This window comes from Schistocerca serialis, chromosome 9 (assembly GCF_023864345.2).
Source record: "Schistocerca serialis cubense isolate TAMUIC-IGC-003099 chromosome 9, iqSchSeri2.2, whole genome shotgun sequence".
Classification (NCBI taxonomy): domain Eukaryota; kingdom Metazoa; phylum Arthropoda; class Insecta; order Orthoptera; family Acrididae; genus Schistocerca; species Schistocerca serialis.
The window spans coordinates 413,411,100-413,434,544 of NC_064646.1; the positions used below are offsets into that span (position 1 = coordinate 413,411,100).

General features: G+C 45.6%; 1 protein-coding gene and 1 pseudogene across 1 annotated transcript in view; both read left to right on the forward strand.

Annotated features, from left to right (window-relative positions):
- Positions 1-23,445, forward strand: part of LOC126418791 (uncharacterized) — a 120,116-nt gene that overhangs the window by 63,402 nt on the left and 33,269 nt on the right. The window contains exons 4-5 of the mRNA XM_050085721.1: positions 2,118-2,800; positions 15,705-16,037. Of these exons, the coding sequence (XP_049941678.1) occupies positions 2,118-2,800; positions 15,705-16,016 (995 nt within the window). The 3' untranslated portion in view covers positions 16,017-16,037. The remainder of the gene's footprint in view (positions 1-2,117; positions 2,801-15,704; positions 16,038-23,445) is intronic.
- The window catches only part of LOC126419659 (uncharacterized), a 175,179-nt pseudogene continuing 172,689 nt past the window's right edge, over positions 20,956-23,445 (forward strand).

Here is a 23,445-nt window from a genome sequence, read left to right on the forward strand (position 1 = left end):
GGTTACATTTTGCTGGAGGCCACGGTTTTCGAGTTATTCAAGAACAACATGTTTTAAGGCCACTTTTGTACGTTTCTCTTGAATAATTCGAAAACTATGGCCTTTAGCGAAAACGAATTCCGGTACAAAATTTGAATACAGTAAACTAATTGAACTAAGCTAAACTAAATTTAACTTCACGCAAACTATTAGGCCAACAAAAAATTGTATAGAACCTTTTTGTAGGAAATTTAATATTGTACTGGGATACGTTTTTGCCGAGCTATTAAAAAGTGACCTTCAAACCCACCGCCATTCTCACACATAGGATTTCTAGTATGTTGTTCATGGCACTCCCTCCTTCAACTGTACAAAAATTAGTGCAGAACGATTTTCCCACATTCGGCGTTCTTTGGTCTTCAATGACGTGCCTTGTACGCCATTAGCTTAGCCGGACATTTAGAAATTGTAAAACTGACGTTCGTGTAAATTTTACCTAACAGTTTAGTGAATTTTAACAGCATAAAATAAACAACTACATCGTTGTATTTGTCTGGCCGTCTGACTAAAAAAACTGCTGTGTTGTCTTTCGGATCGAACTGTCAATGCAATTAGTTTTAAGTAACATTAAAAAAAGCCGTTTTCTGTTCGTTACCATGACGGTAGCGTTTGAATTAATAAAGTTAACTAAATAGGCGACTATGCTGGTGGCGTAATACCCTCATTAGAGACCAGAAAACGTCGAATATAGGGAATAGTTCGTATAGTCGGAGGCAGTGCCAGGAACAACGTATCAGAAATCCTGACTTGTGAGGGATGAGTGTTGGGGTGGAGGTGCGTTTGAAGATCACTTTTGTGCGTAGCGAAAAGGGCATTAGTTCCGTTTTCCAACCTGCACCATGCAAGTAACGAGCAGTCCTCAGTGGCTCGCCATCACAGTTTTCTTTATGTTAAATATCTTTATGACTAATGCCCTTTTAACATATTTATTATTTTATAAATGACATATAAGTACTGCTTGTCTTTCACGATGACTCCGTACTTACACCCTATTATACGTCTTTAGCCATAATTCTATGACCATGTCATAGAATATAGATTATTATTTGATTTAAATTCTGAGGAAGACACTCTTAGCAGTGTTGAAACCAGGTTAATTTGTTAAAAATAGTGACCGAGTGCTGTTATTCTTTCAATTGTAGGTATTTTAATCCTACTTTCACAATGGAAAGTTTCGACTGTGTCAGAGATCGACCTATGGCGAGTTACTTGCATAACAGCGACGCTCAAGTGAATCATTGCTGAAATAATCAACAATAACATTTCTTCACTCGAAACTTCGGGCCTAACACCACCATGTAACGCTAGGGGAAAGTCTTATACGTCGAATGTGGTGTCGCCGACAGACACCACACTTGCTAGGTGGTAGCCTTTAAATCGGCCGCGGTCCGTTAGTATACGTCGGACCCGCGTGTCGCCACTATCAGTGATTGCAGATCGAGCGCCGCCACACGGCAGGTCTAGTCTAGAGAGACTCCCTACCACTCGCCCCCAGTTGTACAGCCGGCTTTGCTAGCGATGGTTCACTGTGTACATACGCTCTCATTTGCAGAGACTACAGTTCAGCATAGCCTTCAGTTACGTCATTTGCTACGACCTAGCAAGGCGCCGTATTCAGTTACTATATTCTGAACAGATAATATTGTGAATCATGTACCGTCAAGAGCGGCGTTCATCATTAATGGATTAAAGTTAAGCATCAAATAATTACGTCCGCTTTCTGAATTCTAATTCCTTGTCATGTTCCAGACCTCACGTCGGTATAGTTCTTCCCTCCTCACGCCAGCCTGCGTGAGCTAAAGCGCGTGCATTTCGGCCTCTACTTGTAACACTGTGTTGGCTCTTCTGCCGACACCACATCGAACATTACCTATGAGTCCAAGTTTCAAGTGAATTCGGGACCGACCTTGAAAGCTTACGTTGTATAATGAACAATAACATTTTGATGAGGAAGGAATCCTTGCTATTTAGTGTACTGCTAAAGGGCGTAATCAGTTAATAGTGTGACAGTCACAAGTTTCCTCTGCGATTCTGTGCCGGAAACTGAAGCTGGTAATATGCCGGTTGTCAACCTACAGGTGGCAGCGTGGACAACCTGATGTTGCTGAACGGCATGAGCGGCGGCGGATCGCTGTTGCGGCCACACAGCTCGATGAGCGGCGGCGCGCTCCACCACCACCACCATCACCACCACCACCACCAGCAGCCACACCAGAGCCAGCACCGGTTCGCCAACGGGAGCGGCTCGCTGCTGCGGCACGCCAACGGCTACCACCACCCGCACCCGCACCACTACGCGCCGGCGGGCCCGCCGCCCCCGGGCCCGCCGCTGGTGCTGGCGACGCTGCCCGGCAGGCCGAAGCAGGCCAAGGCGAAGGCGGGCGGCGGCAAGGTGGTGCTGCAGCCGGTGCCGCTGCTGGCACCGGTGGCCGCGCCGCACCACCCGGGCACCGGCCGCCGCCGCCACGCGCCCCCGCCCGGCCCGGGCCCCGTCGTGCTGCCCGTCGAGGAGCCCGTCTACATGCCGTCGGCGCGGCCCATGAGCCCCGTCGCCTCCTTCCAGCCGGCGCACTTCCCGCACGAGGCGTACCTCATGCAGCAGTACGCCACCGTCGAGCACCCGGGCCGGCACGCCAAGAAGAAGGCGGCCAAGCACAAGGGCGCGGGGCCCGTGGTGGCGCCGCCGCCCGCCGTCCTGCCGGTCCCCGTGTCGATGCCCGTGCAGCCGCCGCCCCCGCACGTGCTCGTCAACGGTGGAGGGGTGAGTTCCTGCTGTCCTTCTCATTCCGTGGCGCGCTACAGCCGGCCTCAGTCCGTAGTCTTCGTACAAAGCGCGTGGGATCATATACTGAAACCAACATGGCGATCAGTTGGCTAGTGGCTGCATCTATTTACAGGTGGCTTCTGGAATGCTGTTCTTTTATTTTATTCAAGTTGAGCACACGGCGTTGCCTGGATATTCATTTATTCCATTCTCCAGTCCTTCTCCTTCTCCCCCCCCCTCTCTCCATCATTAACCATGGAGAGATAGAGAAGGGGTGGCGGGGGGGGGGGAGGGGGGGAGAGAAGGAGATGGACTGGAGAATGGAATAAATGAATATCCAGGCAACCCCTTCACTTTCCACCTCCATTCCATCTCTCTGTGCAGCTCTTCAACCCCTCACTCTTTGTCCATTCCCTCCTGCCCCTCTCCAATTCCTCCTGCTCCCTCTCTGTGCCCATCTGCACCTACCCCGTGTGCTTCGTTCCCCACTGTCCATCTCCCGCTATCTTCTCCTCCCACCTCTCTCTGTCCATCTCCTCCAGCCCCTCTCTCCATGTTCATGTCCTCAGTTTTCCTTTCTCTATCTTTCGACCCATCTCTTCCTCTTCTTAAAAGACATCATAATCACTGTTGACTGTATAAAATATTTATTGTTACTATTGCAATTTTCAAGTAACACTGCAAAGTTAGCTGGAAGCGAGGTGTAGCAAAGCTAATGCAGTGAGCGCTCAGCTACGATCTACTCTCTTCTGCAAGAAGGAAGTCAGTACCAATACTAAGTTATGTGTGCACCGTTCAATCGACCAACTTTGTTGTATGGAAGCGAAAGCTGGGTGGATTCAGGTTACCTTATCAATAAGGTTGAGATTAAGGATATGAAAGTAGCTAGGATGATTGCAGGTACTAGTAGATGGGAACAATGGCAGGAGGGTGTCCACAATGAGGAAATCAAAGAAAAACTGGGAATGAACTCTATAGATGTAGCAGTCAGGGCGAACAGGCTTAGATGGTGGGGCATGTTACACGTATGGGAGAAGCAAGATTACCCAAGAGACTCATGGGTTCAGCAGTAGAGGGTAGGAGGAGTCGGGGTAGACCAAGGAGAAGGTACCTGGATTCGGTTAAGAACGATTTTGAAGTAATGGGCTTAACATCAGAAGAGGCATCAATGTTAACACTGAATAGGGGATCATGGAGGAATTTTATAAGGGGGATACTGCTCCAGACTGAACGCTGAAAGGCATAATCAGTCTTAAATGATGATGACGATGACTGCAAAGTTAAATTCTGTCAGAATATAAAACTATCTGACTTGAGTACATGTCGTTGTCAAAGTGCAGCCTTTTGACTGTGAGAGTCCCACAAGATCCAATCAGTACGACACTTGTTACACCGTAATATGTTGTTAAATATATACTGAACTGTCGATACCATCATTCTAATAATCTATCACACATACAAGTTCTCCTGCACTGACAACATGTGGAGCTAAGTCAGTTGGCGTGAAAATGTATGACTGTGAATCTCAACCATGAGAAGTTAATCTTCCACTTCTCTTCCTCTAACCATTTCATCCTCCCCACCTCTGTCTGTTCATCTCCTCCTTCCCTCTCTCTCTCTCTGTTCCTCCCCCTGTCTCTGTCCCCTTCCTCCTCTTTCATTTCTCTGTCCATCCACTCCACACCCCTTTGTTCATTCCACTCTTCACCTCTTCCTCTGTCCTCATCCTCCTATCTGTGCAAATCTATTTCTTCCCCTCACTCTCTGTCCATCCCCTCCTTTTCCTTTCTCCCCCACGTTAACGGTCTCACCCCCACCTGACTTTTTTCCATATCATATTTGTGTAACAAATTTGATCAAAGTAGTTCCAGCACTTTAGGAGGAGATTTTTGTCATGGCTTTGCCTGTGTACACACATGTTTAAATAGGATAACTATATTTCTCACATATATTTAACGTATTTCAGACACATTTGCACTCACATTTCACCTGTATCTCTAGTAATCCTGGAAAGTTTAATTTTCATGGGAGTCAATATTTATGACATTGTATTGCCAGAACTGTGTGTCGTACAACGATATAACTTTTCAGGTATATACAGTGATATGTGTGGCTACCGCCTGTCTAATTTATTGTCAGTATAAAGAAATAATAACTTAAACATCAAGCATGATGCAGCAGTTTGTTTACACACCTCAGTGTTTCTGGCATGGTCATCCACAGTAAGTGCAAATATGCCTCACCTGTGCAGCCTGTGGAAGGTGGCTGCTCATAATCTCTACAAACAACATTGATGGTGATTGTTTCCTGCCGCCTCACCATAGGGATTCTCTGTAGCCCACAGGTGAGTGGTGGGGAGGTTGATGATATCTTTATAAATGATACCTTCATAAAAGTAGCTTCATTTGCAAGTAGGATGGGTGATAGAAATCCCAGCAACAGTGGCCAAACTGTCATCACAGAGACAAATCCATAGGTAATAAGGCCTGCAAGTGTTGCAAATCGTACAGATAGTTGCAGTTCTCATGGAGAATGATGCACATACTGATGGACCACCTGCCGAGTCCTGATACCAGGATTCACTGTGAACAATCTTTTCTCTCTACCATCATGCGGCTGTATCTCCAATCAAACACGTTAATGGCCGTATGACCATATGACCTTTTTGGTTCCTTATCCTGTTTGGGATCATCGTTTCATGCTGTTTGTCCTCATTCAGTAACTACCGCTACATATCTCATAAAAATAAGCTGGACGTTAGATCTAAAACCCTATGAGTGGCAAAGAGATGACAATTTTAACATCTACCTCACTACAAGGGCTTTTCTCTACAATCAACATTTTATAATGTATGCGTTAGCCTTTTTTGTACTGATATTGTTTTGGTATCTGTACTGGATTAAGGAACAGTCATAAAACAAATATAGAAAAGAAAGCGGTCGGATGCCAATATAAACTTCGTAAACTATCGGTGGGTATGCAGTTCTCTGTGACTCTGTCCAAACAAACGTGGGGAGGCCCAAAGGTAGCGACAGAGAGCCATGTCACCTCATCCGAAAACGTCATTGGATATGTAGGGACTTGTGATCAGCACACCATTCTCCCAGCATTGCCAACTTTTGCGACCAGAGCCACTACTTCTCAGTCAAGTAACTCCTTAAATGGTCTCACAAGAGCTGAGTGCACCCCACTTGCCAAAAGCGCTCGACAGGCCTGAATGGTCACCCATCCAAGTGCTAGCCACGCTCGACAGTATTTAACTTCCGTGGTCTGATGGGTACCAATTTTACCACTGCGGCTAGAACATTGGCTGTATGTCAGTCCACAAAACTCCCAACTGGTGTGGTACGCCCTGGCCTAAGAGCCTAACGCCTTTAGACAGAAATTATTATTCGTTCTGCTAACACCAGGCATATAAGTAACGTGCACGTCTTCTTTTTTTCACTATTATAGCTGTTGATGTTGGGGGAAAGCTACCTGAAAATACAAATAGATATCTGATAACATCCCAAATGAAGATAATGGTCAGCTATGGTGTGGGCCCAGTCGTTGCGATTTTGAAGCAGGGTGGAGTGCTGAAATGCCGCAGGGCTAGTTCATACCTCGCCAATAATTTAGTACTATGACAGACAAGCAGATACGTTTTCAGACACTATATAATTGATGGACATATGTCAGCTGCTGTAGATATCCTCCTGTGAGATGATTCTCAAAACGAGATCGAATGAAACAAAATGTCTCACAACAATGAGTATTGTGGCAGAGCTGGAACAAATCAAAATGAAAAGAAGAAGAAAAGAGAATAAGAATGTATTGTTGGAGATATTTGCATGGGCCCTGCAATGTTTTTCTTAGAAAATTCACAGTTGATTACCGGAAATAATTTTTTTTCTACACAAAGAAAGTCGAAAACTCGCCTCGTTTCTTACTACAACTGTGCGAGCAGGAATCCACTAAGTAGTATTCATTACAGAATATTTGAAAAACCAGAACTCTAACTGGATGAAGTTTTAAACCACTCTCGACTAGGAAAGGCAACTGCACACAGAATATTTCGTATTAAACAAGCACTTGTGCATAACATGATTATACAGTAACGAATTTGACTGTCGCAACATCAAGCTCCACTGATGAGCTCCACTATACTAATTAGACAGTAAATAAATGATCGGTGCACGTCTGTCTGTCTACTATATGCTTTGCTGGATTGAGTTGTTACCAAAGAGTCCGCTGTATCATTTTGCTAAACTACTCACCTAAATTATTTTGTCCGAAAACGTTAAGTTACAAAATCAATCACCACTCACATTCGCCGGCCGTTGTGGCCAAGCGGTTCTAGGCGCTTCAGTCCGGAACCGCGCGACTGCTAAGGTCGCAGGTTCGAATCCTGCTTCGGGCATGGATGTGTGTGATGTCCTTAGGTTAGTTAGGTTTAAGTAGTTCTAAGTTCTAGGGGACTGACGACCTCAGATGTTAAGTCCCATAGTGCCCAGAGCCATTTTTTTGAACCACTCAGCATCCCGTAGGTGGAGACAGAGTCGGCGTCAGTGACCTATCGACCAGCGGCACGGTTATAGAGTGCTGTTATGCACGTGGCACTAATGGCCAAAGAGCGGTTGGCCGAAAGATAACGGAGTTTGAACTACAGAATAAGCCTACAATGAAACAGCTACCAGAAACCACTTATGAAAGAGTCTCGCACAACTAGCGCTATTAGCGGATTTATATGTTACTACTGATTGTTGTTGCCGTTCGTCGGATGGTTGTTCGTCAGTGCAATGTACGTTTCATTGCAGTGCAGTATCGGCAATAAAGCTGTATTTTTGTAAAATGCCTTGTCCAGTTCGGGAGATGCTAGCCACAAGTATAGTTAAGGCGTGTAATCGTTGTCAGTCGTCTGAAGAAACACGTCAAGTGATCGTAGAAAAATTTGCGAATACCAGTATCCCAGTGAAGAGCAGAATGCGGTATTTAGCTAGAAAAGTACGGCACACTACAGATTCGGTGCCAAATGCAAAACGAAAATTACTCCACAGGCCATTGCCGATACTGAAAATTCTGCCAGTCGAAAAAATCAGTATTCAAGTTAGCCCAAAAAATCTGGTGTTAAATACGTATCTTGTCGTAAAATTCTTCATGAATAAAAATGATCTTACCTCCTTTTTAAGAGTCAGTCTTCACTTCTTCTGATCCGATGACGTAAGCGTAGAAAAGAGAGACAGTATCGACGGTAGTTGAAAGATATATACCACATAAATTAATAAGTGATGGTACTGATCCCCCATGATACACAAAACGGGTCAGGTCGCTGTTGCAGAAGCAACGAAAGAGGCATGCCAAATTTAAAAGAACGCGAATTCCCCAAGATCGGCAAAGTTTGGAGAAGTTCGAAATACAGCGCGTGCTTCAATGCGAAATGATTTTAATAATTTCCATGACGAAACTATGTCTCGGAATCAGGGAGAAAACGAAGAGATTCTGGTCATATATAAAGCACACCAGTGGCAAGACCCAATCAATACCTTCACTGCACAATAGCAACGGTGAATTCACTGATGACAGTGCCACTAAAGCAGAGTTATTAAACGCCGTTTTCCGAAACTCCTACCAAAGAAGACAAAGTAAATATTCCTGAATTACAATCAAGAACAACTGCGAAGATAAGAAACATAGAAGTAGATATGCTCGTTGTGGCAAAGGAAAGGCCTTCGGTCCAGATTGTATACCAGTCAAGTTCCTTTCAGAATATGCTGATACAATAGCTCCCTATTTAGCAATTATATACAACAACCCGCTCACAGAAAATTCCGTACCTAAATTGCTCAAGTCACACCATTACCCAAAAAGGGAAATAGGACTAATCCGCTGAATTACAGGCCCATATCACTAACGTCGATTTGCAGTAAAGTTTTGGAACATATGCTGTGTTCGAACATTATGAATTACCTCGAAGAAAACGATTTATTCACACATAGTCAGCACGATTTCAGAAAACATCGTTCTTGTGAAACACAACTAGCTCTTTATACTCATGAAGTAATGAGTGCTATCGACAAGGGAAGTCAAATTAATTCCATATTTTTAGGTTTCCAGAAGGCTTTCGACGACGTTCCTCACAAGCGTCTTCTAACGAAACTGCCTGGCTGTGGAATATCGCCTCAGTTGTGCTGCTGGATTCCTGATATCCTGTTAGAAAGGTCACAGTTCGTAGTAATAGAGGGAAAGTCATCGAGTAAAACAGAAGTAATATCTGGTGTTCCCCAAGGAAGTGTTATAGGCCCTCAATTATTCCTGATATATATTAAGGACATAGGAGACAATCTGAGTAGCCCTCTTAGATTGTTTGCAGATGATGCAGTCATTTACCGTCATATAAAGTCATCAGATAACCGTAACAAATTGCAAAATGATTTATATAGGATATCTGTGTCGTGCGAAAAGTGGCAATTGACCCTGAATATAGAAGAGTGTGAAGTTATTCACATGAGTACTAAAGGAAAATTCGATTACGTGATAAGACACACAAATCTGAAGGCTGTAAATTCAACTAAATACATAGGGATTTCAATTAGAAATAACCTAAATCGGACGATCACATAGGTATGTTGTGGGTAGAGCAAACCAAAGACGGCGATTCATTGACAGAACACTTAGAAGGTCCAACAGGTCCACTAAAGTGACTGCTTACACTACACTTGTCCACCCTATTCTGGAGTACTGCTGTGCGGTGTGGGATCCGCATCAGGTGGGATTGACGGATGACATCGAAAAAGTTCAAAGAAGGGCCGCTCGTTTAGTATAATTGCGAAATAGGGAAGTTCGAGCCACAGACATGATGCTTGAGTTGCAGTGGCAATCACTAAAACAAAGGCGTTTTTCGTTGCGACGGGATCGTCTCATGAAATTTCAATCACCAGTTTTGTCCTCCGATTGCGAAAACATTCTATTCGAACCCACCTACATAGGAAGAAATTATCATCACGATAAAATAAGAGAAATCAGTGCTCTCACAGAAAAATTTAAGTGCTCGTTTTTCTCGCGCGCCGTTCGGGAGTTGAACGGTAGAGAGACAGCTTGAAGGTGGTTCACTGAAACCTCTGCCTGACACTTTATTGTGAATAGCAGAGTAGTCACGTAGATGTAGAGTTTAAATGAAACCAGACAGTCTCATAACTGTGCATAAACTGAAGGAGGTAGACAAAGGGAAACGAATTGATTATTGCAACAGGCTTCTTGAATACATTGTTCGTCGACAGGTAGACGAGACGTCCTATTTCATGTCAGACTAGGCATTGTTTCTTTTATCGCGGCATGCCAGTTAGTGTAGCACTGAATGGCGATGATTCCGAGATATTTGAGAGTCCACTCCACGATAAGAAAATTGGTGCATCCTGTGCAGTTTCCGGTAATCGTAGAGTGAGATCAGTAGTTTTTTACCGGACCATCATTACTCATATATATATCTCGCGACCACCGAAGAGTTCTGTGCACAATTAACTGACAGTGAAAAATAATACAGTTCCTTCCAACGAGACAGAGCTACTTTTCACACATGGGACGTTTCACTGACTCGTGCTCATGCAGCTTTCACAAATGAACGAGCTGTGAGCGGTGGAAAGTAACCTCCACGTTCCCCAGAGCTGTGCACGCGCACTTTTTTTCCCTTTCCGGCTACTTGAAGGAGAGAGTTTATGCAACTAATCTCCACAATACTGATGGACTGAAGGTGAACATTTCACGGGAAATTAAAGCAATTGGTAAAACCCCTCGATGCCCAGCGTGGCCATTTCGCATTCTGTGTAACAACAATGTTAATAAATGCAAAATTTAAATTACGTATCACTCATAAAATTTAATTCCAGCATAACGGTAATTTCTGAAGCAGTTAATCTATGGGTTTGATTTTACAATACTCACCCTGTAGTTGACATAGCTGGAAACCGAAATACACGAAGCACTAGATAATCGGAAAGCACTAGACGGTGTTGTTATTAGCGCAGCCCTCAACCCTGCCGAATCACGGCGAGACGTTGACTATGCGAGACGTTCGAATCATTCAGAAGATACTGACTCACGCATCCAGTGTTACTAAAAACTGGTCTTACGGTAGTGGCATTGGGTTTCATCGAGTTGACAGCAACCCATAAATGGTCTCTTTGATTCAGGTCAGGTGATGGAGGAAAGGGGGCGTCGGCAAATCAGTCCACCTGCGTGTAATCAAAGAGCAATCACATGTCACGTTGTTCTGGTGAGCCGTATTGAAGTCAGGGCACTATAATTCCAAAAAGCCGTACAAATTGTCTGAAAGGATGTCCACATAAAGTGTACCTACCATTGCTCCATGCAGCCGGACAAACGGACCTACTTGCAACCATTTTAGCAGAGCCCAGATCGCGTAATGGCAGCACCTCATGCCAGGACACGAGCATTCATACCTTCATTGACCATAGACCGCATTCTCACGCGCCCATCAGCTAGATACAACTGAACCGGGAGTCATCTGACCATCTATACGCCACAACCGTTTGACGGCCGAGTTACAACATTCGCGAGCCCGTGCCTATGCCACAGAGAGAAAAAAAGCAGCTCTATGATATTACAGCTGACATGGGAAACCAGTGCCAAGCAAAGCAGGAAAAGCTGAAAGGCGACAGGAATATATAGTCGGGCTGTACAAGGGAAATGAACGTGAAGGCAATATTATAGAAATAGAAGTGGTCAAATGGGAGATATGATACTGCGAGAAGGATTTGACGGTGCACTGAAAGAACTAAGCCGAACCAAGGCCCCTGGAGTAGAAGACATTCCCTCGGAACTGCTGATATCCATGGGAGAGTCAGCCACGACAAAATTCTTCCACCCCGTGTGCAAGATATGAGACAAGCGAAGTACCTTCGGACTTCATGAAGAGTGTAGTAATTCCAAAATCAAAGCAACCAAGCGCCGACGTGTGTACTATTACTGAACTATCAACTTAGTAAGTCGGGGAAAATGCTGATACGGATTATTTACAGAAGCGTGGAAAAATTGCTAGAAGCCGATCTCGTGGAAGATCAGTTTGGATTTCGAAGAAATGTTGGAATAGGCAGACAATATTGAACCTACGATTTATTTTAGAAGATACGAGACTGTGTTCAAAAGCAACACATCGTGGTGCGAGGAATAAAAAGGCTTGCCACACAAAAACATAAGTAAAAACGAATATAGGAGCGAAAACATCGAAACAAACCAAATTACATTCTAGATGATAGGTTAACTCCAAGCAAAATTTTCTCATCAACATCGTTTGGTTGCGGATGACGAGCTACCTGTAGTAAATAACACACAAGTGATCCGGAAAATTCATGCGCACCAAGTGTAAAGATATTAACAAAAAGAAACGAACAATTGTTTGAACTAAACATCCACATAATTTTGTAATCATTTAACAAAAATGTTCACATTTCAGAATAAATAAAACGGAAACTGGCGGACCTCACAGCGTACAGAACGAGCTTCATTAAGACTCTACTAGTCACACTGCTGACGAACATATTTGTCGCAACGAGAGACCAGTTATTGATATAGTCAAAGTAGAATGTTGGATTTTGTTGACGGAGCCACAACCGCACCTCTGCGTGCACGGCTTTATCACTTCAGAATGGTTCTCGAAGGACATTTAGGAAACAGATGAAAATCGGATGGGGCCAAGTTGGGATTGTATGGAGGTTTCATCAGTTACAGTGAACCCAAGATGTCAGATTGTTGCAGATATCGCAGAACTCGCTTGTGTTATGGTATTATCATGGGCGAACTCTTCGAACTCGTGCTTTCAGTTGCATTTAGACATAACGGATAACGTTTTCCGTCTTCCTTGTACGAGGTATAAATCTTCCATATGGTGACTCTTGGAAACACCAAACTCTTAGGCCATCTTGGTTACATAAGCATGAACACTTTCGCCACTTGCGGATGCATTTAGCTCCAACAAAATGCTCTCACAGCTAGACAGAACATTTTTGTGATTGCGACTGACACTTGATACGTACTGAGGACGTAACCCTTTCCCAGCACGCCTTGAACATCCCAGACCACTTTGCCTGCTGATGACATGGTCTTGAAATTTTTGGTTCGTTTGTTTTCAGTGCCAAAATAGTAAACCCAGCTTTCATCACCGGTCCCAGTATCGTTAAGGGACCGATTACTTTGACGCTCAAAGCGCAAAAGAAGTAGTTGATCGATGTTTGATGTCAGGAGTGAGTATTGGGGGCGCTCACCTTGCACACAGTTTTCCGCACCTCACTTCTGCCGCGATGGCCTGTGCACGCTCTCGTGATATGCCACATTTATCTGAGATCTGTGTCTGTGTTACCCAACGATCTTCTCTGATGAGTGCATCAACCCGATTTCCATGAGTCTTGTCAGCTGCCGTACGCTGTCATCTACTCTGAGCCCTGTCACACACGTTGAGGTTAGCACCACCGTTTCCTTCGTCACGAGCAGAACAACACAACGCCGCACATTACTGATGTCTAAACAGTCCCTAAAGTACACAGCTTTCACTCTTCTTTGGGTTACAATTGGACGTACGTATCCTGCGGCTAGAAACTCGATTACAGCTCACTGCTCCTCGTGCACTCACATAGTTACGTTACGCACTGCCATGTTACAAGGAGACCTCTAGCGGCAGAAGGTTGCAATGTGTGTCAGCGAAACAGGGAAGCTGATCGATTAATATGCAACGACATGTAATACATCAACCGATATTCGGAACAGAAATTGGAAATAAGACTCATCCGACAAACGACAATCTTTCATTGCCTCATATTCCAGGTTTTATAGGTTTGGCACCATGTTATTCTGTTACGGGCATCTGCATTACTGGTTACTGGTTTTGGAATTCCAACTCGCACTGGACTCCACAGCTTCTGGTGCTCCCTTCGCGTTATTTTGGTGCCAACATGGTTCGCGAGTACGACATTTAGTTCTGCACTGAATTTTGCAGCTGTACTTTTATTCTTCGTCGCAGTCCTCTTCAACGAATGTCAATGAACGTCCGTTACGATCACTCAACACACACTTTCATCCACTTTCTGACATAACGGATGACGTTTCCCGTCTTCCACCTATGTGATATAGATCTTCCATGCGGCGCCTCTTCGAAACAACGAACTCTTAGGCCATCTTGCTTACAGAAGCACCAAAAATTTCACCACCTGGTTTGGTGCAGCTCTGCACGCTACTCTACCCTGTGCAACCTTCTTCGTCTCTGAGTAACTACTGCAACCTACATCCTTCTGAATCTGTTTAGTGTATTCATGCCTTAGTCTCCCTCTGCGATATTTATCCTCCACGCTTCCCTCCAATACTAAACTGATGATGCCTTGATGCAACAGAACGTGTCCTGCCAACCGATCCCTTCTTCTAGTCAAGTTGTGCCAGAAATTCCTCTTCGCCCCAACTCTGTTCAGTACCTCCACATTACTCGTAGTATCGCCATCTACCCATCTAATATTCAGCACTGTTCTGTGGCACCAAATTTCGAAAGCTTCTATTCTCTTCTTGTCTGTACTAATTATCGTCCATGTTTCACTTCCATAAACGGCTACACTCCATACAAATACTTTCAGGAAAGACTTCCTGACACTTAAATGTACAGTCGATGTTAATAGATTTCTCTTCTTCAGAAACGCCTTCCTTGCCATTGCCTGTCTACATTTTATATCATTTCTCCTTCGACCATCGTCAGTTATTTTGCTCCCCAAATAGCAAAATTCTTCTACTACTTTTAAGAGTCTCGTTTCCAAATATAATTCCCTCAGCATTAAGTAACTTAATTCGACTACATTCCATAATCCTCGTTTTGCTTTTGTTGATTTTCAACTTATATCCTCCTTTCAAGACGCTTTCCATTCCGTTCAATTACCTTCCACGTCTTTTGCTGCCTCTGACAGAATTACAGTGTCGTCGGCAAACTTCAAAGTTTTTATTTCTTCTCCGTGGATTTTAATTCTTACTCCAGTTTTCTTTTGTTTCTTTAACTGCTTGCTCGGTATAGAATAACATCGGGGATAGGCTACAACTCTCACTCCCTTTTCAACGACTGCTTCCCTCTCATGCCCCTCGACTCTTATAATTGCCATTTGGTTTCTGTACAAACTTTAAATAGCCTTTTGCTCCCTGTATTTTACCCCTGCCACCTTCACTTAGCTCCCACATAATGCTCTCACCGCTATACAGAACACTGTTGTAACAGCGACTGACACTTGCAATATACTGAGCACGTTGCACCTGTGCCGCTTGTTGTAAGGTACAACAGCATAACCTGCATATTCAAGCATGCATTTTTCGCGGTATTTCCATATTTTTATTCAATCCCTGTAGCTCTGCTTTCAGACTTTAATGGGTGAATCGGGACCGATTTACCAGGGTCATGCTCTGCCAATATGGTGTGGAAGGGTGGGCCTGAGTGGACTGTTTTCCCGGCCGCTGTCGCTTTCAGTTATGTTAGAGACGCTTCGTCTCATTGAAGTAGCTCCCTCATTGGCATCATGAGGCTAAGTGTGTCCCGCTCACAGCAGTACCGGGAATCGGAAAAAAAAGGTTCAAATTGCTCTGAGCACTATGGGACTTAACTGCTGCGGTCATCAGTCCCCTAGAACTTATAACTACTTAAACCTAACTAAGCGAAGGACATCACACAGATCCATGCCCGAGGCAGGATTCGAACCTGCGACCGTAGCGGTCACCCGGGAATCGAACTCGCACCTTCCGCTTAGCAGTTACACTCTGGCCAATGAACTAGGGAGACGCACCATAATTTTCGACTCCATATTAACATTGCTTTAAACCTCATTGCGAGGCATTACATCAGAGACATATTTTTTCACTCTCTCGGTAACAGTCGAAATGCTTCTTGCAGGCGTCGCCGGACGAGGACGAAATCGCAGTCCTGGCCGAGGAGTCGACGTCGCCTTTCAACACGGGCATCTACCGCAAGAAGGGCCACCTGAACGAGCGCGCCTTCTCGTACAGCATCCGCCAGGAGCACCGGTCACGCTCCTACGGCTCGCTGGCCAACCTCAAGTTCTCGGGGCCGGACCTGAAGAAGGAGCGCGAGATCGCGCAGATGATGCAGGACCTCGAGCTGTCCTCGGGAGACGAGCTGGAGCGCTCCGACGTACCGCCCACGCACCAGCGCGGCTCCCTCAGGACCAGCAACGTCCGCCGGTAGACGCGGGACCACTCGCCCGAGGTGAGCGCCCGTCTCCAGCACTCCTCCCTACGTCTTAGTTTTCAAAAACACTCCTAATCCATGTTAGGTGATTTGCCACCATACTCAGTAGTGACTCAATGTCAGTTGCTCCACCGCCTGGGGTAAAATACTCCTCCCAGTGAAAGGGGAGGAAGAGTGGGCTAATCATTCTCTGTATATGTACTCGTTCACAACAACTGGAAAAATAGATATTCTGATCAAAAGTATCCGGACACATATTGGTGAACATTAACATGGGGTAAGCCTACCCTGCACCTTTATGATGGTTTGAACTCTACAGAGGAGTCTTTCCAAGACGTGTGTCAATGTCTGTGGAAACATGGCAACCCTTTCTTCTTAAAAAGTCAAAATCAGAAAAGGTGTAGATGATGGACGCTGCGGTCTGCAACAGAGTCAACTTTCTAGCTGGTACAATGGTTGCCACAAGCTGATTCATCACTCAAAATCACTCATTTCCAGTCTTCCACTGACCTGTTGCGTTGCTCTTTGCACCATCAAGCATCGCTTAGGTTCTAGCAAAGCGTATAAAAATGTGGGGCTTATGGGGAACTGCTCGACAATTGCATCCCATTAGTTTTTCTCCCCATGGACATTCATCTTGATAGATGGACCACTGGTAGTACTTTGGAACTCGCTTTCGTCCATTTCATGCTTTCTTATTTACAGCCCTCTCATAAAGGAACTGTCCGTCAGCGTGGTCTTGATTTAGCTGTGATTGTTTCTTCACACAGCACAAACCGTTGGCTTGGACAGCTTTAGAAGATTGAGGTGTCCCTGTTGGATCCGTTACTCAGGTGACATAACGACTACTCCACTTTCGAAGTGAATGAACTCTACTGACCGTAGGGTCCGCCTCACGTGACATGTAGTTTTCAACTCCGCATTATGTAGGGTGTACGGGTACTTCAGATCGGAAGGTGTATAAGTATATTACCATGCTTCAATGCGTGGGCGCCGGAACTGCAAGTGAACTGGAACCAAAAGTAGTAACAATCACAGGAATGTTACTCCAAAGAATCCGTTCAACTTGCGATATGTGGTGTTTAGCGTCGCAATCGTGAGTTGTGGGGCGGCAGGTCACCTCAACAAATTAAGACTAATCAGCTACGTCACTGCAACGTGGCGCGAGGCCCACGAGAAAGACAGGCCGCGGCGCGTACGTCTCGAAGGTAGGCCAGAGCTCACTCGCTGGCTTAACTCAGCAGGCACAATGCGTTTCTAAACCTGTTGACTGTCAGCTGGGTGTGTACGTACTAACGACTATTGCATCCTGTACTGGAATCTGCTATTATAAAGTCTTACTGATTACTACTTGCACAACAAAATTTAAAATCAATTGTCGACGTAAATGGTATATCGGCCTGTTTGTAGCATTTAGTCTCCTTGCGTAACAGTCCTCATTTCATATAAGATGTGGTGCTTTATGCAACTGATAATGATTTTGACATGATTTTAATTTTGTTGCACTGCAGTAAAGCTGTGACAAATCATTATTAGGCCCATGCACTTTCTATCATTGTAGGACAAATAACACTAAAATTCCATAACAGTGGTTTCCAGTAGAAGATGCAATTCTCGTTTGTACTTACAAACCCCGTTACGAGTAATAAGGTGTAGAAGCTCGGCCTACCTTCTTCACGTACGCGCCGCGGCCTGTCTTCCTCGAGGGCCTCAGTGTGGCGGAAATCCCACGACGCTTTTGCCGTCCACACACGACTTGTGGGGAGGTGGTGGGGATGGGGGTTGGGGGGGGGGGGTGAAATTCAACGAGAACGTGGAGCTGGCCGAGTTTTGTGACGTCGGAGTGGGAAATTTCACGTTGCTGATCGTTTTCAAGGCAGAATCAGACGCGTTTCGTTTTGGCTTCGTGTAGAGGAACGTTTCCTGTGAGATGTACGACTGCTTTTACGTAGCAAGCAAAACACTTAGGGCACGCCGTTTTGGATCACGTCGTTTGCACTGAAGCCCATATTTGATAGTGCATTGATTATACGCTTTTTCAAAACACCGGTAAACTGACAGCATCTCGAAAAGTGCCCTTTTTGGTACGACTTGTTACAATAAAACGAGTATCGACGTAGTGGCGGTTAAAGGCCTTTTCTATTTGGTGCTTTTCGTATTATCGTTTGAGTGCTACGAAATCGTGTCGTTTCAAGGCGTCACACATTGAAGATTTATCAGAAACGCATCGTAGTTGGCGTGATTTGTTGTAAATAAGTGTCAGTTAATGACACAGCACAGACAGACTTGCACTGGTCACTGTTGTGTAATCATAGTAGCTGACAGAAGGGCGAATTGCAGTTGACCGTCTTCCACTTTTTTTTTCCCAACGCGTGGTCCGGTATTAATTTAATGTAATTATGTTCTGCTCTGTTATGTGGAACGTGATTCCATCATGATGTTACAAATTTTCAGTGATGGTAAATGCACCAATCTGAAGCAAGGGACACTGATCCAGAAATGACAGTGGAATACACGTACCGTTGCAAAGGTTCTTGGAACATATCCAACTTACGATACGTCAACTGATGTGCTTGCAGCGTGATGGGGATCCACGTCGCTGAGCGTTCGTGAACACCTGGATCAGGCATTCACTGAATAGTGGGTAGGCAAGGGGGGTGGTCAGCACATTCGCCTGGTCTCACCCCACATGATTTCTTCCTGTGGCGCCATGTGGAAAGTCTTTTCCACGGGACGCCTGTCGAGACTGAAGATGATATGGCAAGAATTCTCGCTGCCGGCGACACTCGACGGAAGACGCCGATGATATGCGACAATGCCATACTTGCATAGACGCTGGAGAACGCCATTTCGAGCAATTGTAAATATAGCACATTGTGAAACGTGCAGGTAAATGGAATTCATTATTATCGTACCGTAGACTTAGGTTTTTCGGTGTCTCTGACATCAACAGGACTAGTTTATGAGCGTACCAGAGAATATGGACCAAAGAATTGCAAGAATGCGTGATTCTTTCGTAACGAATTCAATGACGTGTTGCTACAATCATAATACACTACAGGCCATTAAAATTGATACACCACGAAGATGACATGCTACAGGCGCGAAATTTAACCGGCAGGAAGAAGATGCGGTGATATGCAAATGGTCAGCAGTTCAACGGCGTTGTGATGCCTCGTGTAAGGAGGAGAAATGCGTACCATCACGTTTCCGACTTTGATAAAGGTCGGATTGTAGCCTATCGCGATTGCGGTTTATCGTATCGCGACATTGCTGCTCGCGTTGCTCGAGATCCAATGACTGTTAGCAGAATATGGAATCGGTGGGTTCAGGAGGGTAATACGGAACGCCGTGCTGGATCCCAACGGCCTCGTATCACTAGTAGTCGAGATGACAGGCATCTTATTCGCATGGCTGTAACGTATCGTGCAGCGACGTCTCGAGCCCTGAGTCAACAGATGGGGACGTCTGTAAGACAACAATCATCTGCACGAACAGTTAGATGACGTTTGCAGCAGCATGGACAATCAGCTCGGAGAGCATGGCTGCCGTTACCCTTGACGCTGCATCACAGACAGGAGCGCCTGCGATGGTGTACTCAACGACGAACCTGGGTGCACGAATGGCAAAACGTCATTTTTTCGGATGAATCCAGGTTCTGTTTACAGCATCATGATGGTCGTATCCGTGTTTGGCGACATCGCGATGAACACACATTGGAAGCGTGTATTCGTCATGGCCATACTGGCGTATCACCCGGCGTGATGGTATAGGGTGCCATTGGTTACACGTCTCGGTCACCTCTTGTTCGCATTGACGGCACTTTGAAAAGTGGACGTTACATTTCAGATGTGTTACGAGCCGTGGCTCTACCCTTCATTCGATCCCTGCGAAATCCTACATTTAAGCAGGATAATGCACGACCGCATGTTGCAGGTCGTGTACGGGCCCTTCTGGATACAGGAAATGTTCGACTGCTGCCCTGGCCAGCACATTCTCCAGATCTCTCACCAACTGAAAACGTCGTGTCAATAGTGGCCGAGCAACTGGCTCGTCACAATACGCCAGTCACTACTCTTGATGAATTGTGGTATCGTGTTGAAGCTGCATGGGCAGTTGTACCTGTACACGCCATCCAAGCTCTGTTTGACTCAATACCCAGGCGTATCAAGGCCGTTATTACGGCCAGAGGTGGTTGTTCTGGGTACTGATTTCTGAGGATCTATGCACCCAAATTGCGTGAAAATGTAATCACATATCAGTTCTCGTATAATATATTTGTCCAACGAATACCCGTTTTTCATCTGCATTTCTTCTTGGTGTAGCAATTTTAATGGCCAGTAGTGTAATTAAGGTGAATGTTGGGACGGTTACTCCAAGTATTTTTATTTTCCCACTGATTTTGCTCATTCCGGGCTTATAATGCATCTGTTGGTTGGTTGGTGAAAGAGGCCAGACAGCGTGGTCATCGGTCTCATCGAATTAGGGGAGGATGGGGAGGGAAGTCGGCCGTGCCCTTTCAGAGGAACCATCCCGGCATTTGCCTTGAGCGGTTTAGGGAAATCACGGAAAACCTAAATCAGGATGGTCGCACGCGGGATTGAACCGTCCTCCTCCCGAATGCGAGTCCAGTGTCTAACCACTGCGCCACCTCGCTCGGTATAATGCACCTGTATCTCATCGTGAATGTAACGTGAGGGCCCTGATATATCTTCTTCAGAATTACACGGCTGAATCAGTAGCTAACGGGCTCGCTTGCTGCCAGACGTGGGAGTTTACTTTTTGCGTTTTGTATGCCGCAGTCTCGTGACCTTCCGCGTACCGCGTGATTGCGATTGACAATGGGCGCTGTTAGGTGTGGCAGCGGACAGGAAAAAACTGGTGCGGTTAACGGGCCGGGGAGGCACCAGCGGGCTGGGAGTGAGACGGCGGAGCGATGACAGCCGGGCCACCGGGCCGTGACGGGACGGCCTCCGGCGTCCGGACCACCAGCCTTGCCGGCGGCGGCGACCGACCTTCAACTGGCCGGCGAGCGCGGGCGCCTAGCAACAGACTGCACCGCCGCCGCGGATCGCGACTGCTCACTGGTCATGAAGGTCCATACGGAAAAAAGATCACTGAAGTTAAAATCTTCTGGGTTATTAGGGCGCGTCATGTTTCTTCTAAAATGATCGACGTTTCGACCCCTGTGCTGGAATCTTCCTCAGGATCTTCTGGTGTCCACAAGTGCTAGAACACTGTCAGAGACGAGTGTCGCGTCCTCCTATAAAGGGGGAGTTTTCACGCGTTCGTGTTGGAAGTGAAGTGATGGTATTGGTTAAAATTCATATGGCTACCACTGGTGGGCCACAGTAATTGGCTAATATTCCCGCTCTGATGCAGAAGAAGGGGCGTTCGTAGCTCATCTCCTGTGGATACCAGGAGATGAGCTGTCAACGCCCCTTCTTCTGTGGATACCAGGAGATGCTTCTTCTGCATCAGAGCGGGAATATTAGCCAATTATGTTCGGGTATAATGACTTTTCTGGAGACTAGAAATCTACTCTGTAGAAATCAGCATGGCTTTCGAAAAAGACGATCGTGTGAAACCCAGCTCACGCTATTCGTCCACAAGACTCAGAGGGCCATAGAAGCGGGTTCCCGGGTAGATGCCGTGTTTCTTGACTTCCGCAAGGCGTTCGATACAGTTCCCCACAGTCGTTTAATGAACAAAGTAAGAGGATATGGACTATCAGACCAATTGTGTGATTGGATTGAAGAGTTCCTAGATAACAGAACGCAGCATGTCATTCTCAATGGAGAGAAGTCTTCCGAAGTAAGAGTGATTTCAGGTGTGCCGCAGGGGAATGTCGTAGGACCGTTGCTATTCACAATATACATAACTCACCTTGTGGATGACATCGGAAGTTCACTGAGGCTTTTTGCGGATGATGCTGTGGTACATCGAGAGGTTCTAACAATGGGAAATTGCTCGGAAATGCAGGAGGATCTGCACCCAATTGACGCATGGTGCAGGGAATGGCAATTGAATCTCAATGTAGACAAGTGTAATGTGCTGCGAATACATAGAAAGAAAGATTCCTTATCATTTAGCTACAATATAGCGGGTCAGCAACTGGAAGCAGTTAATGCCATAAATTATCTGGAAGTCACATTAGGAGTGATTTAAAATGGAATGATCATATAAAATTAATCGTTGGTAAAGCAGATGCCAGACTGTCATTCATTGGAAGAATCCTAAGGAAATGCAATCCGAAAACAAAGGAAGTAGGTTACAGTACGCTTGTTCGCCCACTGCTTGAATGCTGCTCAGCAATGTGGGATCGGTACCAGATGGGGTTGATGGAAGAGATAGAGAAGATCCAACGGAGAGCAGCGCGCTTCGTTACAGGATCATTTAGTAATCGCGAAAGCGTTACGGAGATGATAGACAACTTGCAGTGGAAGACTCTGCAGGAGAGACGCTCAGTAGCTCGGTACGGGCTTTTGTTTAAGCTTCGAGAACATACCTTCACCGAAGAGTCAAGCAATATATTGCTCCCTCCTACGTATATCTCGCGAAGAGACCAAGAGGATAAAATCAGAGAGATTAGAGCCCACACAGAGGCATACCGACAATCCCTCTTTCCACGAACAATACGAGACTGGAATAGAAGGGAGAACCGATAGAGGTACTCAAGGTACCCTCCGCCACACACCGTCAGGTGGCTTGCGAATTATGGATGTAGATGGCTACCAGTGGTAGCCATATGAATTTTAGCCAATACCATCACTTCTCCAACACGAACGCGTGAAAACTTCCCCTTTATAAGAGGACGCGACACTCGTCTCTGACAGTGTTCTAGCAGTTGTGGACACCAGAAGATCCTGAGGAAGATCCCAGCAGAGGGGTCGAAACGTCGATCATTTTAGAAGAAACATGACGCGGCCTAATAACCCAGAAGATTTTAACTTCAGTGACAACGGCCACGAAAGCGTGCAGACTTAGATAAAAAAAGATAAGCTTGGGCATAAGCGTTCTCCCATTGGCTGCCGGATGGTGTGACGTCACTGGGGAACAACCATAAGACGTTTTCACACGAGAGGAACCTAGCTAACCTGGAGCTGTACGAGTTTTGTGACGTCAGTTCCAATTATGTCACGTTGAGGAACTGTTGCCTCGCGTGAAACGCAAAATAAATTCACCGACATTTCGGCAGCATGTTACGAAAGGTTGCACAAATAAGAGTCATTAACGCTCTCTACGCCAAAAGCAGAACTTCAGAACTTGCGAGACAGCATACTGAAACGTGGGACTTAGCGAAAGCAGGGAAAGGTGTGGACGGAGCCTATTCAGTTACCGATGGTTGCACAGTAAAGACGTACACTTTATTTAAGGAAATAATTTTTTAAAAGCAATCATTTTGAAAAAATTGACTGTAACACAT